We start from the raw sequence: 14,617 nt of genomic DNA, 5'->3' as shown, positions 1-14,617 counted from the left end.
ACAAAGCCGGCCTGCATCGCAGCCACCGCAGCGTGCGGCCATCGTGGACGCAATATGCACGTAATATTTGCGCACTTGTAAACGCATGCGAACCGAATAATATGGGAAAATAACTGGAGGAGCGCAACTCGACATTATTATAATGAGACTTTTGTAAATCACAATTTCTGTGTAATTGGTCCACCAGTGACTGGCACGCAGACACATCGTGTTCTATCTCTAGATACATTTAGGTACTAACTGGACTATCGACTCATCTTTGATACGGCGAATCAATTAGATTGACTTGCAGACGGCGATGAATATACCAATTAATACACCTATTTCGTTTTATATTGCATCCATTTATTCCTATTACGTTTTATATTCCATCCATTTATTTCGTTACGTTGTTATTTATTTTCTAGGTAACTTTCCATGTATAGGTTGCCTGTATAGGTACATATATACACAAAGGTTTTGTTTCATTTTCTACAGCTATTTTGATGGTCGATTTAATAAGAGCTAATAATTAATTATGTAGAACCTATTCTATGATAATTCGTCTCGTATTCGAAGTAGGCAATTGTCTTACTATTGTTCTTGTTACTTAAAAATCCTATTGAAGATTTTATCATGAAGCAGAACTAAGTAAAATCATTTGCTGATAAAGTGCACGAGTATAAGTCGAACCAAATGTATAGGTAACTAATTGCAACTATGAAATAAAACAATAATTAGGCACTACATCAGACACATGAACAGTTTAATAATAAATTGTAAAGACATAAAATTTTTTTGTACATTTCTGTTAGTATAGAAAATAATTTTAATAGCTTAAATGGAATTAGTATGTAACTACGTCGACGATTGTTAATAATATTCAAATTTAAAAAGAGATTATTGTGCTACTTTTTCTTTCACCTTTTTTTTCTCAGCAACATGGTTGCATGGATACTCGGTCACAAAGCTCTGGGAAACGAGGCACATTCAATTTAAGTAGTATTAATCTTGTTTAATTCTGTTATTTCTTCATTGTCGGCCAGTATTATTGTGTAACTGTTTTTCAAAGATGTTACTTGATTTTGGAGAGCACGAAGTCTAATCTCTACTAATTCGAAGTTTTCTTGCAAATTGTTTATTTGTATTTGCATTCGTTGACGGATCTGAAAACAGAGTTTAATACATATGGATAAGAACATTTTCACTTTCCCCGCTGAGGGATATCACACTGCAGCAGGGTGACATTTTAGTAGATGTCATAAGGGTTGTAAACACAAAACATAACTACTATCATTAAAATTAAATCTTAATAGTTCTCTAAATTCAGATACCTAGATAGACACCAACATTATAAGAATACTAGGTAATAACATAGAGTGGTGACCAGTGAATAGATAAACAAAATCCACCATAAAAATATAAAATAGATTAGAGCGAAAAAGATATTAAATAAATACATACATACATACATACATACATACATACATATCCTCACGCCTGTCTCCCATGGTAGGCAGAGACAATGGAACGCCAATTGCTAGGAATCTTATATACCTCTTTCGCTTCATCAACAGTTATCAGTCTTTTCGTGCATGCTCGTCGATTAATGGTAGTTTATTAAATAAATAGTTATGTATATATTAGATTTATTACAGACTTACATATTATTTTAATCTATCATCTCAATCATCATTACCTAGGCTGTAGGTATAACAAGAGGGTAATTAAGACGTTTCATGTATTCATTATGATTAGGTATGTATTGTTATTTATTGATAGCAATTCAACTGTCAATTTCAAACATGCACGAAGCATATAAACAAGAAATAAGCAAGTACATATACAATTACGAATTGCCAGTTCGACTAATAAGTACTTAAGTTTTCATAAACGGACTAAACAATATATTTATTGATCCTGTTTCCTATATAAAAATATTTTCTTCGGCATAATTTCGATACACATACGGAAGACTTACACAATGTGTGAATAAATACATATTTCGCCCAACAATAACACACACATAAAATGCAATATAATTGTTTTTATGATGCACCTCTGTGCTGCACAACTGTTAAAAAATAAATGTATAAGCGGAATTAAAACTAAAAATCTATTGTATTATTAGTATAGCATAGATTTCCGCAAAGTAACGCCTGATTCTATTCTAAATACAGTTTTGTTCATAATTTCCGTTATATCACTTCATTAGATACTAATTACAAGAAGATATGCTAACCTTACCACTTAAATACCACCGGTATATGTAGATTATTGTAGATTTTAAATTAATAATTTAACAAAATGTCTCGTGCCGTTACCAAAGTTCGCCAATGACGTACGTTTTCCAAAATAACTGAGGTTAACCACGATTTTAGAATATTTATTTATTTATGTATTTAAAATCATTTTGATTAGTTAGTGTTATGATTTTATTATACCAAGCTTATTATATTCGAATTATTTATAAGTACTTGTCTCTGTCTTATACGGCTCTACGCTACAAGAAAATTTGATTTCCTCTTCCTCGTGCCCACGTGTGCACACCGGGGTGGTTTTAGTCAGTAAGATACTGAAAATTCCCTTCGTTCTCCCTTGGTAAGAGGGTATGAGGATTTTTTACCGTGGGGCAAAAAAAATGTTGTATCGGCTCTACCAGACAAGTTGTATCAGTTTAGGATAAGACACCATTCCGTGTGAATGTTTCGAGATTGAGTGATTCGCTTTAATTGTAAGCAGTAGGCTGTCTAAAGGAAGCACTCTGATTTTTCATGTTGATTAGGACATATCTGAACCAGTCCAAATTCCATTTTGAACGTCTCATTTGGACCTTTCTCCGTCCATGGTTCAAGCCAAAGTTTTATTTATCTATCTTACTCAAAAATGACAACCAACTATATACCTACAACTTTAAAAAAATATTGATGGTTAAATAAAGAACACATAACGAGAACGGAGACAAATAATGAGAGAGATGATATTTAAACTAAGTACATTAGAAATAAATCTACATACGTACAACGTAAATACGGCTATCTATTCGCAAATCATACACATACAGTACTCCGTTGACTACCATTTACTAGAAATTAAAATATATTGTATGATATTTTATATTTTCTATGTACCTCGTCCCTCTCTTTTTGGCAAGCTCGACAGTGAGCTCGGCTCTGTATTAACTGACGTTCTAGTTCTGAAATTTGCGTTTGTAAGTATCTGCGCATGGAATCTGCCCTTTCCTTACAACGACCCAAGGATCGACTGTTTTCAATCCTTGATTCTTCTAAATCCTTCAGAAGCTGAGCGCATTCGGTAGCCTTCTCTTTGTACCTTATTTCTTGTTGTGTCAGTTTCTCTTCGATCCTCAATGCTTTACATCTACAATGGAAATGAAACGATAAGACATAAATGTTTTAATCTAAATGATGTTATCAAAACACTAGCTGGTGAAGCCGCTGCTGCCAGCGGCCCGTGAGATAAAAGTGTCCTATGTGTATTCCGGACCATAATCTATCCTGGTTCCAAATTTCATCCTAATCCCCTCAGCCATTTTGACGTAATTGAGTGACAAACATACACGCAAACTCATAAACATTCGCATTTTTATTATTGTTGAAATCTCCAGCGCTGCGTCTCGCGCCACGAGTGAACCGCAACGACGTGAGTTACAAGCTAATTTCGACCACCGGCACTGAACCTAAGACCCACTGCGACAATACTATTTGCGTTTGGTACAGTAATCGTATCTAGGGATCGAGAATTAAAATAGTTTTTTAGAATAACTATATACTTTATCGGGATAAAAAGTACTCAGTGTGATTACCAAGATTGTAACACCTAGTACCTAGCAGTTTTTAATATGTTCTATTTACTCTTAAATATAAAGAGAACTTCATATAATATAATATAATAATACAAATATTATGTATTAGTGATGTGATGTTCTTGTAATCGAGTTGGTAGCTATAAAATAAGTCAACATGACAAATCAGCTGTAGCAAACGGCATGGGGTGTTGTGGTGTGAGGGTGTTGTGCACCACCCTACAAACCTGCTTCCAAACCAAAAATAAATCTGGGAAAATGCATCGCCTCATAACTGCAATAATTAAAAGTCTTTACTAATTACCTACACAGATTAAGTCGTCGAAAGATTAAATTTATGAAACCTAGAATTATATTAGTTTACAACTACGAAAATTGCGAAACAAATTGTCCAACGGCACTAAATATGCTCAAGATAATCTGTACTGCACCAGGACTTGAATAAATTGAACAGATTTTATGATTCGATAGCTATGACTTCTATTCTGACACCAATTTTGAATATTTAGCTAGATAAACCTTGGTCCTTTAACGAAACACGTTCAGAAACAGCTTGGAATATATGTGGGATTTTTAATAGATTTTTTTTTAAGGGGGAGTATCATCCAATGTCTTCTCCCGCCTTGAGCGAGGCGAGAGAGAGTGTCAGACTTTTAATGACTAAAAACCACCCCGTTCCTACTCCTGCTTTTCGACCCGAAGCCCCGGTAAACCCACTAGGTAGTCCGCAGCTCCGGATTTGAAATAAGGTTGGATGCCAGAATTTATTATGACGTCGTCTAGTCCTAGTCTTAACGCCCCGTGTCCTTTAGGCACTTGGTAAGATCCAAAAAGGTTAAGAAAGCCTACTAAAACTAGTTCGATGAAAACTTTAGTAAGATAGAAGATTGATCACCTGCAAATACCTAAATAATGCAACTATTGCCAAATTCTCTTGTCTCTTGTATCACGTGCACGTCGTACTATCTCGGATCTACTTTTCCTCTATAAACTGCTGAATAACCGTATCGACTGTCCAGAATATATTAAGCAAAATTAAGTAGTAACATACCTAAAGGGATCCCACGCAAAGCCAAGTCACAGAATACAGCCAAGTTAGTGCATATGCCGAAAGTTCGAACTAACTTGGGTAAACATTCAGCAATAGCTACTAGACTTACTTTATAATACATATATAACAGTATGTAACTTAGAAACGTGTGATAATATCGACATCTTCCAGAACACTTTCCGTAAGTTTAATGATCATTGGAGTTAATTATTTATAGTCTCTTACTTAATTATTGATTGATTAAAATTATTGTTTTTTAACATGGTTTTATTTAATATCATTATTTTCAATAAGTATTTAATTATGTATGAAATTTTGACTATGCCTGATTATGTCTTATGTTTATTTGTGTGCCTTATTTTCCACTTTGTGTATTGATTTTAGTTAGAAAACCTTTTTACTAAATTAAGTGGCCTCCTCTAGTTGAGGAAGAACATAGTTTTTAATGTATTCTCTGTTATTCGTGTGATACGTGGAGTGAAGTGTATTCCTTGTTGGATTCCCCTACTCAATAAATAAAACTTTTAACATAACATACCTACTGTAGGTAATACTTTTCAGAGGGTGAATGATGACATTGCAATAACTTAGTGTATATTTTAATGTCTCTCTCATATTTTAGCACAAAATAAATCTCACTTGTACTCATCCGACTTTTTTGTCACTTCATCGACTTCCTTATTTTTGTCTTCAAGGGCTGCTCTCAAAAATTTGTTCTCATCAAGGAGTTTGGATTTTTCCACCTTCTCCTGATTTAGATTATTGACAGCTATGACTAACTGGAAATAAACAAAGACGTTTTCTCTGAGCTGTTTATAATATACAAATACTATTACTTGCATTGAGATACCAGGTACCTACTTACCTAATGCAAGAGGGTAATTTTATTTTAAAGTATAGTACTTACCTTTAACCTATCTACACTTATTATACCATATAGGCTGTGCCTAAGTTCTTTGTTAGGGAAATGGAAGGATATTAAAAATGACCGTTATATAAGTACATAATATAATTGCGACAATTAAACCATTATTCTTGAAGTGTACTGTAAGAAATTTTTAAGATCTGAGTAGGAAATATAGGAGTAAGTATACCTTTTCCTTTACTCGAAGTAATTCATTAGAAAGCTGTTCCGAGCTGTCTTCGGCTAATCGCTGCAGTTGCTTAGCCTCCTGCAGTTGTATTTGAGCTCCTTTTAATAAATCTGGCAAAGGAGCCAGCTCTTGCAACTTTTCTTGGAATTGCATCTTTAAGTTTGAAAAAACATTAGTATTACTAATACCCAAATGAATTTATGATATTCGACACAAACTTTTGACAATAACGCCATCTAGTACTACAGTGCTAAATTAAATACGACTACACTTGGTATTGTGCTTCTCTGGTGTTTATTTCATTAGACTGATGTCGCTACTTGTTATAGAACCTTGACTCTAGCAACTCTAAAGAAAAAATATTGAAATATATGTAGAGTTTACCTTCATTTTTTGAATTTCTATTTGTATTTGATCAGATACTTGTTTGTTGTCGAATTCTATAATATCTAACTGACGCTTGAGCTCTTCAACTCGTTGCTGAGCTTGAAGATACTAAACAAATAAATGACGTTTAAAACACTAGTAGGTACAATGGTCATTATCGTAGCTGTTTGGCCACCTTACCATGATACAAAATAGTAACTATTTAACTGAATATTGTTTTCTAAGGCAAACCTTAAAACTTAAAAGCAGCTACAACCGATGAACTTATGTATATCTATCATAACTATGGACTGATTGAAATATTATGTGAATGCAACGAAAGAACTTCATATCATATAGGATGCTCCTTCTCTGTCTAGGTCTATGGGAACGGCACGTTAATATAATATCCTGGCTGCATCACGTGCATTTGGACTTTTGGGGTCACGGGTGCATAGAGAGGGGACTCTAATAGGCGTCACTCGCTTTATAGTGACGTCAGAGAATACAGTGGCACGGAGGTCACGCGCCGGCCGTACACAGCGAGACTCTAGGGAGACGTGGGACTTACTAGAAATGTGCCGTAACAGGCAATGCACTATGAGGGTTCTGGAGCTCTTCTATGAGTAGCCCTGGTGTCTTCCAAATGCTGTAGGGTATATCTTATAGCCCAGACATTTTGTAAATACTACACTTTGTAGTACTCGAAGGTATATAAATTGTTTAAGTACCTTAATACGATATTCCTGTAACTGTTCAGATTTTTCAACTAGAGTAATCTTAAGCTCTTCTGTTTCTTCTCGCATATCACGCACTTGTGTTTTTAACACTGTCAATTCTTCTGCGGAAGATTTCTTCGATTCCTATTGTTCGAGAAAAAACGGTTAATTAGATAGAACAATTACATTGGAATCTTCCTAACTGATTACGTTGCGTACGGCTATAGTTATGGAAAACTTCTGTATTCACGAGTACTTGCTTACAACATAACAGTAATTGTATAATTGGCTTTCTGACGTTATTTTGCCCTGTATAACTGCTGTTGGTTTTCCAAAATATAAAAATGAATAAAAATGGATTTTAAGGTAAGTAGGTGATGATATATTTATATTAACTAACTGAAAATCTAGAATTCCCGAGATTTATGTAGTACTGATACCTAGATACTACTTAGGTACAGCTACTCTTGGTACCTACCTAGTACTAATGTGTGCTTAGTAAGGTAAGGTCACCAAAAAAGGCCAACCTTACTTTTTTACTACCAACCTCGTAGGTTTAAAATAAAAATGCGGTATAAAATTACAAAAACTTATATTTATTTATTAAACCTTATAATATGAACGCCTCAGTTAAACTAGTATTAAGTAAGTATTCAAATTCTTAATTAACACGAAACTCTATCACTACCTATATCAAAATCTAATGAGATCTTATTAGTTACTTTTGGTCATTATCATTATACTTAACGAATATTATTAGACATATAAGACTTAATAACGAATATCTCTATAGCTATATATTAATACGTGATGCAAAAACTTTGGACCGCTTTTTACGAAAATTGCGCGGACGTAGGAGCATAAAATTTGGCACATTTATAGTTTATGTGTAGGAGAAGTGCAGAACGCTAATATTTTTCAAAAATAAAGCTTATAAAGTACATTAAATCAATAAATAAAACATTACACACACATGCATAGTATCTGATCGTATTTGACAAAACGTCAAAATCGATAGACATTGCGATGATATTCTCACGTCTTATATGAATAGAGTTTTATAAAAGAGTTTGTTTGAGTTTGAGTTAAATAAAAATTATCCTTGAACGTATGTTAAGTGGTATTGTAAATTAAATCGTATATGGTTGAATTTCGACCACTAGGCGACCACTACTATATGTAAAAGCATTATCTTTGAAGTCATCGGCATTCCAACGTCAACCAAACGAAGGATTCTTCTGACGGGATTCTTCTCCAGCTTTTTGTTCTGTAGCCAATATAGCGACCGACCTAGCTTTCGTGTAATCGAACCACTCTTTAGATGGTTGGGTAAAGTTCTTCTTGGGAAGTTATATCTGGCTGCAGCAGCATACCGAGTAATACAGGGTGAATAGAATTCGAGAGACGAATAGGTACATGAATGGGTTGAATTAGATACTATAAAGAATTCCCCAATATCTACTCACCCCTCTTCTGTATCTCAATACTTTATTGCTTTCCACGTGTAAGGCTTAGGTGGTATACTTAACTAGGACACAATGTGGACCCTGTCGGGCACAACAATATAAGTTTAGGAGGAACACAATTTTTATTGACCCCACGAATTCTATTCACCCCTTTAACGCTATGTAGATAAAATACCCCTTTCTCTCATATTAACTGCGTTTTCCATCTGTTATGAAATCTATTGCCCCGATTTTCCTTGTGGTAGAAGCTGGTGATCCGATGTTCTATGATGTTACTGAAAAACAATGGTTTTTATTACATACATATTACTGTGATACTTTTCTAAATGTGACATAATAAGGCCTACACATATTTTTGTACACGTTATTAGGGCATGGCACATGGGTAAACCAAATAACGATTACATGGAATACTGGAGAAAGCTAAATAAAGATGGTAGCAGTGTTTTGTCTATAATGGTCCTATAGACAAAACACACGCACGTCGTCACTACATAGTATGAAACAAAGTGTTCTTCAAAGCTTTCTCTGTCCCTATGTCCCTTTGTATTCTTAAATCTTTAAAACTACGGATTATGATGCGTTTTTTTTAATAGATATACGAATGATTCATACGGTTTATATGAATAAAACAAGCATAATTTATTATATCATTGCACTCATGCGAAGCTAAGACGGGTCACTAGTATACTGATAAATATATAAAAATACTTACAGTTTACGCTGCCCGTATTTAATAAAAACAAAAGTGCGCTCCACGTCGTGATTGTTTTCGACTGCATGTTCTACCACATTCACGGCACGGGTTGCTTGCTGTGCTTAAGTGCATTAGGTACATGCAAACTTCTACAAATATTGGCAAGCATTTCAAAACGGGAAGAGGCAAAATTAAAGTAGAACATGCCACGTTACAAAATAGTACCTACCTGTTAAAAGATTTATTGATCCTAGGGCCCGTTATTCTAAGTACCATCTATTAAGTAAGTAGATATACATAAAGTGTCATTAAGCATTAGTCAACATACCTACTTAAATAATAAATCATACTAAGGAATTTATTTTCATAAGTCAAAACACGGAACCAACTACCCACATGAAGCGAAAATAATAATCCCCATCAATATTTATAATAACGTAATAAGTAGAAACTATAAATAAAAGAGGTGTGTGCCTAGACTAGATACATGCAGGTTAAAATAGCATCTGTCTATTTGCTCCTCAATACTCTCATCCTCTACTGCTTTATACCTGGTTGTATATTTTACTAAATAATTTAGTTAAAGTCGTAAGATATCAGTTACTCCCAAGTTTCCTGTGCAATAGTCGCGTGACGATAATTAGGTACCTATATCAGCACCTACCAGTACCTACCTTATAGGTACTTGCTTTTCTACTTTCTATTACTAATCGTATAAACCTCAAATTAAGGCTTTGTCACGTATATGTTTTAAATCTAGTTGTATGACTGTTCGTTTTCCATATATGGACAAAAATGAATACTTAACAGTGCACCCAAACGCTACTTCAGCCGGACATTGCTCCCCTCATGGAAACCTAAATATAGGTAGGTAGGTCACTTAAACAGGACGCTGCTTTACTCCACAACCCAGTTTCCTGTTACGTAGGTAGCTAGATACCTAGGTGTATGTATGACAGTGTTGTCGTCTACTTAATTGACTTTTGAACGCGTATTATCTTGCATCAATGCATCGCCGGTCATCTTGTTATGAAATCGGGTTACGACATGATAGGATGATTGGAAATTAATAGAATAGAGGCGTTGTAAATAGTTCATTTTTCTCTAGCTTGTAGTTAGGTAGGTACGTAGTAGTTAGGTATAATAGGGAATCTACTCATTTCCAACTGGATATTCTACAAAAATACTGCTCGGCGAGTAAAAACAATACACATGCCAAAGTTATTAGAGAGATAAAGTTATTGTACCTTAATTTCAGCTATCATTCCAGCACTGCAAATGTTGTTAAGTTTTAGTTCCAGGTCTTTCAATTTGGCTTCATATTTCTCTCGCTGAAATCGTTCTTCGTCAGCTAAATTTTTGGCCTTTATTAATTCCTCTCGAAGTTTTGCAATCTAAATAATGGTAAGAATTCATCATAAATTAAAATTTGTCTAATCTACAAAGATTGAAACATGTCTTAGGCGGGGATTATTGCGTAAACAAGATATCTATAGGTATTATATTTGCGCAGTTACATGGATTCAGCGCTGCGCAACAGATTTAGCTGCAATTCAGCACAACATTTGCTTGAGACCCGATGACCCGAAAAGGGACAAAGGAGTATCGGTATTGTGTGATTGTGGGTGTAGGTTTGGGTGCGGGTGCGGGTGTGGGTGCGACCCAGAACCCAATTGCTGCCAGAAGTATCGCGGGCAATAGTGAAAGATTTTTTGTGTCCATTAATCGCAACGCAATATTTTAATTGACACAAAAGCCACAAGCTAGACGTGGCGTTGATTTTAATCCTGTCTGAGGTTGACACATCAGCTACGCTACGACATGGAACAATCCAATAAAAATATACCTACGCCAGCCTTTTAAAAAGCAATACTTACTTAGGTGCGCGATGTGCTATTTTTTGTAGTGTTGTAGTTATTTTTATTGAGAAAGTAATAGAAAAACGTGATAGGTACAAAAATAATTTTATAGGTAATAGGTAGATACCTAAGTAATAAAAAGGCGAAACTTACTTCTGGATATATTATAGAGTCTTCCTCCAACAGGTTTGATTCTTGTTGCTCTATCTTCATTACTTCTTCAGTATCCTGTAAAGCCGTACAAAATAAACTTTTAAACAGCAGATAGACGCTTAAATACTTTCTTAGCAAAATATATAATATCTACTATGTATTATGTACCTCCCTAATAGCCATCTAAAGAATATTTTACATTTTGACAACCAAAACTGTTTCCTACAATATTAACAAGGATAATTAACATAACTACCTAAGCCTGGTAAGAAGCTCAGGGATAGGTATAAATTCCGGAGCTGTGAACAACCCAAGGGGTTACCGGCGTTGCGGCTCAAAGGCTGTGTAGGAACAACAAGGTGGTTTTTAGGCAATACGAGTCTGACACTCTCTTTCGGGTCACATAGGGCGGGAGAAGTCATATGATTGTTTTTCTGCCTCAAAAAAAGGGATAGGTACATATGAAAATGAGGAATAAAGTGAGGAGTAATGTGAATATTACTGAGCAACCTGTTGCCCTAACAAAAGTAATTGCAGAAATATTTCATCAGGCGCACAGATTGCAACGAGACTTATATTACACTTACTGCTGCAGCTGCAAAAAATTTTCTCACTGCTACTTATATTTTATTTAAAAAAAAAACATATTATAAGCACTATTGAATTAAGAACTTGTACTAACTAGAAGATATAGGTACCTAATATGGAAATAGTTGCTTACCGAAACAAGTGCTGTGGAATGCATACGAGCATATAAATCCATTCTATTTCGTCTAATTGCTGCTAACTCCATTTGTATCGATTTAACCTCGCCCTCCATATCCCCCAGTTGTTTTTGCTGAAAATTTGAGATAAGGACATAGAAATACCTGAGGAAAACCTAATGACAATACTAACTAATGTTGCATTTAGACCCTGCCATTATAAAAATTGAACAGAAATCATATAATGCGGTACAAAACATACTAAAATTGAAGCTTCATCGTTGCATTCAACATTTTCTGCTGTCTTCCCTTTGTTAAACGGCCAGTATTCTGATTGAGGCATTAACACTAATATATTGTATAAAAACACTCGGAAAAATATCCAATATCAATTTATATAACAAAGACTAGGTATAATGGTCACTTCTTTGTAAAAGATTATGATTAGGAAGCAAAATATTACGAAATCAAATTAACTATACAAAATAATCACAACTACCAAGAATCTTTTAAGAAATGTCAAATATTAATCAAATTTTAATAATGGCCAGAGTTTTTGGTTACTCGGTTATTTAGCAAAAAGTATAATTGTAAAAAAGCTCTTACGTATTTATCGAAGGTGATATTTTGCATGGAGATTACGAAGCTGACTATCACAATATTAACAAGCATGTTTAGAAGATTAATTTTGACTAAGTTTCTTTACGCGGGAAGAAGACGAACGCGATTGAACACTCAATCGAAACGTATTTATGGAGAGGTGGAATAATAATGTTACCGACTTGTTGCTCGAGATCAGATTGGAAACTGCAAGGTGCAGGTATAGGTACTTACATCTGTGGATAAGGGAGGCTGGGGGGAACGTCATGGTTATTGATTTATGCATCTGAAACGAACATAACAGTTATAACGTAACAAGTGACCGGGCGTACGCTGTAGCTCTGCGCAATAAGACAACATACGACGTATTGGTGTAACAGAAAGGGACAATTATACATACATCAGCTAGTGCCGATAAAACAAACCCTGTATATAGGCAAAAGTACAGACCCTACCGACGACGCCGGACTATGTAGTGATGTGACAACATACCTTTTTATCGACTTGTTTGTTTCAATCGCCTGGAACGCCATGGACTGAACGTGGAAATTTATTTGATTTGAATACCAATTTCATTTTCACGTCCTAATAGTATTTTTTTATGACTATTATACCTGTAATGATACGGATGGTAGGGCAAGTGACCCGGTTGTGGCCATCGACCCCTTTGTGGCCACTTGGGCCTTCAAATATTTATAACTAAGGCATGGACAAATAAATTACTCTGTTATGTACAGTATTTAAAATATTGAATATTGGAGACACTGATACCGTTGGCAGCTTTGATGTGTCAAACTTCACTTCGATGCAACAAGTCATTCTTTTTAGTTGAGGGTGAAATTGTTAAGATCTTAACAAAAAGGCTAAGGCGGGCGGGTGAGGATTTGGTTTTTATTTTTTTAATCTTTGCTTATTGTTTGGATGTTTATGTTAATACTACATGAAGAATATATTGTCTAAGTGGAACTAAAGTTATTTTGTCGCCATATGTTTCTGAAGTGGGATTATTAGAAGGTGGCCACTAATGGAGACAAAATTATGAATTTCTCCATCTTTGGCCACACGGCTGGCCAAAACTTTTGTACATAAACGCCCCACTTCTAGTCATTTATCGTAATTTATTTATTATTTTTCCTTGGCTTTACATAATATCAACAAACACATATTTTTCATTTTCAGAGATGCAATAAATTGCCTTCACACAAAGGGAGGTCAGTTTACTTTGCAGCTTTTACCAACGTCATATAAATGTTGATCTCTTTATTTGTAAGTTAAATTCAAGTGAAGTAATAATATTTCATATTTTCCAGACTAAATGAAAACCATTGTTTCTAAAATGTCAAATTTAATTAATAAATTTTGATTACTTTAATTGTATTTTTTGATGGCCAGAACTGGCACACGACCGTGGCCAGAAATGGCACGAATCTGGCCAAAAATGGCACAAACTCCCTTTTTTTTTCTTTTTTATACAGTTATTTTTTTACTGGACGTTCTTTAAAAAAAGGGTTTTCTTAGGCAAGATTAATACATGTTAAATGACTTTTTACAAGAAATATGTTCGTGATAACAAAAACTATAAGTTAAGAAAGCCTCAAAGTCGACAAAATTCTTAAAGTGGCCACAACCGGGTCACTCACGATACCTAATTTTAATATAGATACCTACCAAAATCTTTGCAGTTTTTAGTACTTATGTGGTAATCGAAGTATCACCCGTCGAGGCATAATAATAGTAATGTAGTAAGTTTCTTATAAACCGGGAGGTAAATAGATACCTAGGTAATTGTAATAGATTGTCATTTAAGCCAAAATTTTTCACATACCTAATCACAAAAAATTACCAATAAAATTTAGGTACATAACTTACCTAATGCTACCAATCGTACTATTTACAGAGGATCGTAAACTTTATCGATGTCGATAACCTGCTTCGTTACCATCTCTAAAGTAGCCTCAGAATTTTACTCCATTGTAAATCATCGCCCGTCAGGAATCAGTGAATCAGGTGAATAAATTCTCGATAGTAAGCTATTTTAACTTTTTTTAAATGGTTGATCGACTTTAAAGTGGCAATTAATCTATATTTTGGTCGGTATTGGTG

At 34.6% G+C, this 14,617-nt stretch overlaps 1 protein-coding gene and 1 long non-coding RNA gene across 2 annotated transcripts; both read right to left on the bottom strand.

Moving 5' to 3' along the window:
- Positions 1 to 716: 716 nt before the first annotated feature.
- Positions 717 to 12,441, bottom strand: LOC118263648 (uncharacterized). The gene is made up of 10 exons (XM_035575757.2): positions 12,177 to 12,441; positions 11,932 to 12,048; positions 11,211 to 11,285; positions 10,446 to 10,592; positions 7,048 to 7,179; positions 6,335 to 6,445; positions 5,951 to 6,103; positions 5,496 to 5,635; positions 3,111 to 3,360; positions 717 to 1,145 (listed from the first exon to the last, which is right to left on the bottom strand). The coding sequence occupies exons 1-10, from the start codon at positions 12,255 to 12,257 to the stop codon at positions 975 to 977; spliced, it is 1,377 nt and encodes a 458-aa protein (XP_035431650.1). The 5' UTR covers positions 12,258 to 12,441; the 3' UTR covers positions 717 to 974.
- On the bottom strand, positions 7,611 to 10,438 carry LOC126912410 (uncharacterized). The gene is made up of 2 exons (XR_007707113.1): positions 9,217 to 10,438; positions 7,611 to 8,776 (listed from the first exon to the last, which is right to left on the bottom strand). It is a non-coding gene; the product is annotated as an uncharacterized LOC126912410 (long non-coding RNA).
- Positions 12,442 to 14,617: the final 2,176 nt, after the last annotated feature.

The sequence above is a fragment of the Spodoptera frugiperda genome, chromosome 25 (assembly GCF_023101765.2).
Source record: "Spodoptera frugiperda isolate SF20-4 chromosome 25, AGI-APGP_CSIRO_Sfru_2.0, whole genome shotgun sequence".
In the NCBI taxonomy this organism is placed as follows: Eukaryota; Metazoa; Arthropoda; class Insecta; order Lepidoptera; family Noctuidae; genus Spodoptera; species Spodoptera frugiperda.
The sequence above is the reverse complement of the archived record's forward strand: the minus strand, read 5'-3'. Positions and strand labels throughout refer to the sequence as shown.

Bases quoted from the DNA above. Each gene is read 5' to 3' on its own strand.
- LOC118263648 (XM_035575757.2), bottom strand. From the start codon at position 12,257: ATGCCTCAATCAGAATACTGGCCGTTTAACAAAGGGAAGACAGCAGAA. The intron at 12,049-12,176 runs GTATGTTTTGTA...TCAAATTTTCAG, and splicing joins ACGATGAAGCTTCAATTTTA to CAAAAACAACTGGGGGATAT. The intron at 7,180-10,445 runs GTACAATAACTT...CTCGAACAATAG, and splicing joins GAATGATAGCTGAAATTAAG to GAATCGAAGAAATCTTCCGC.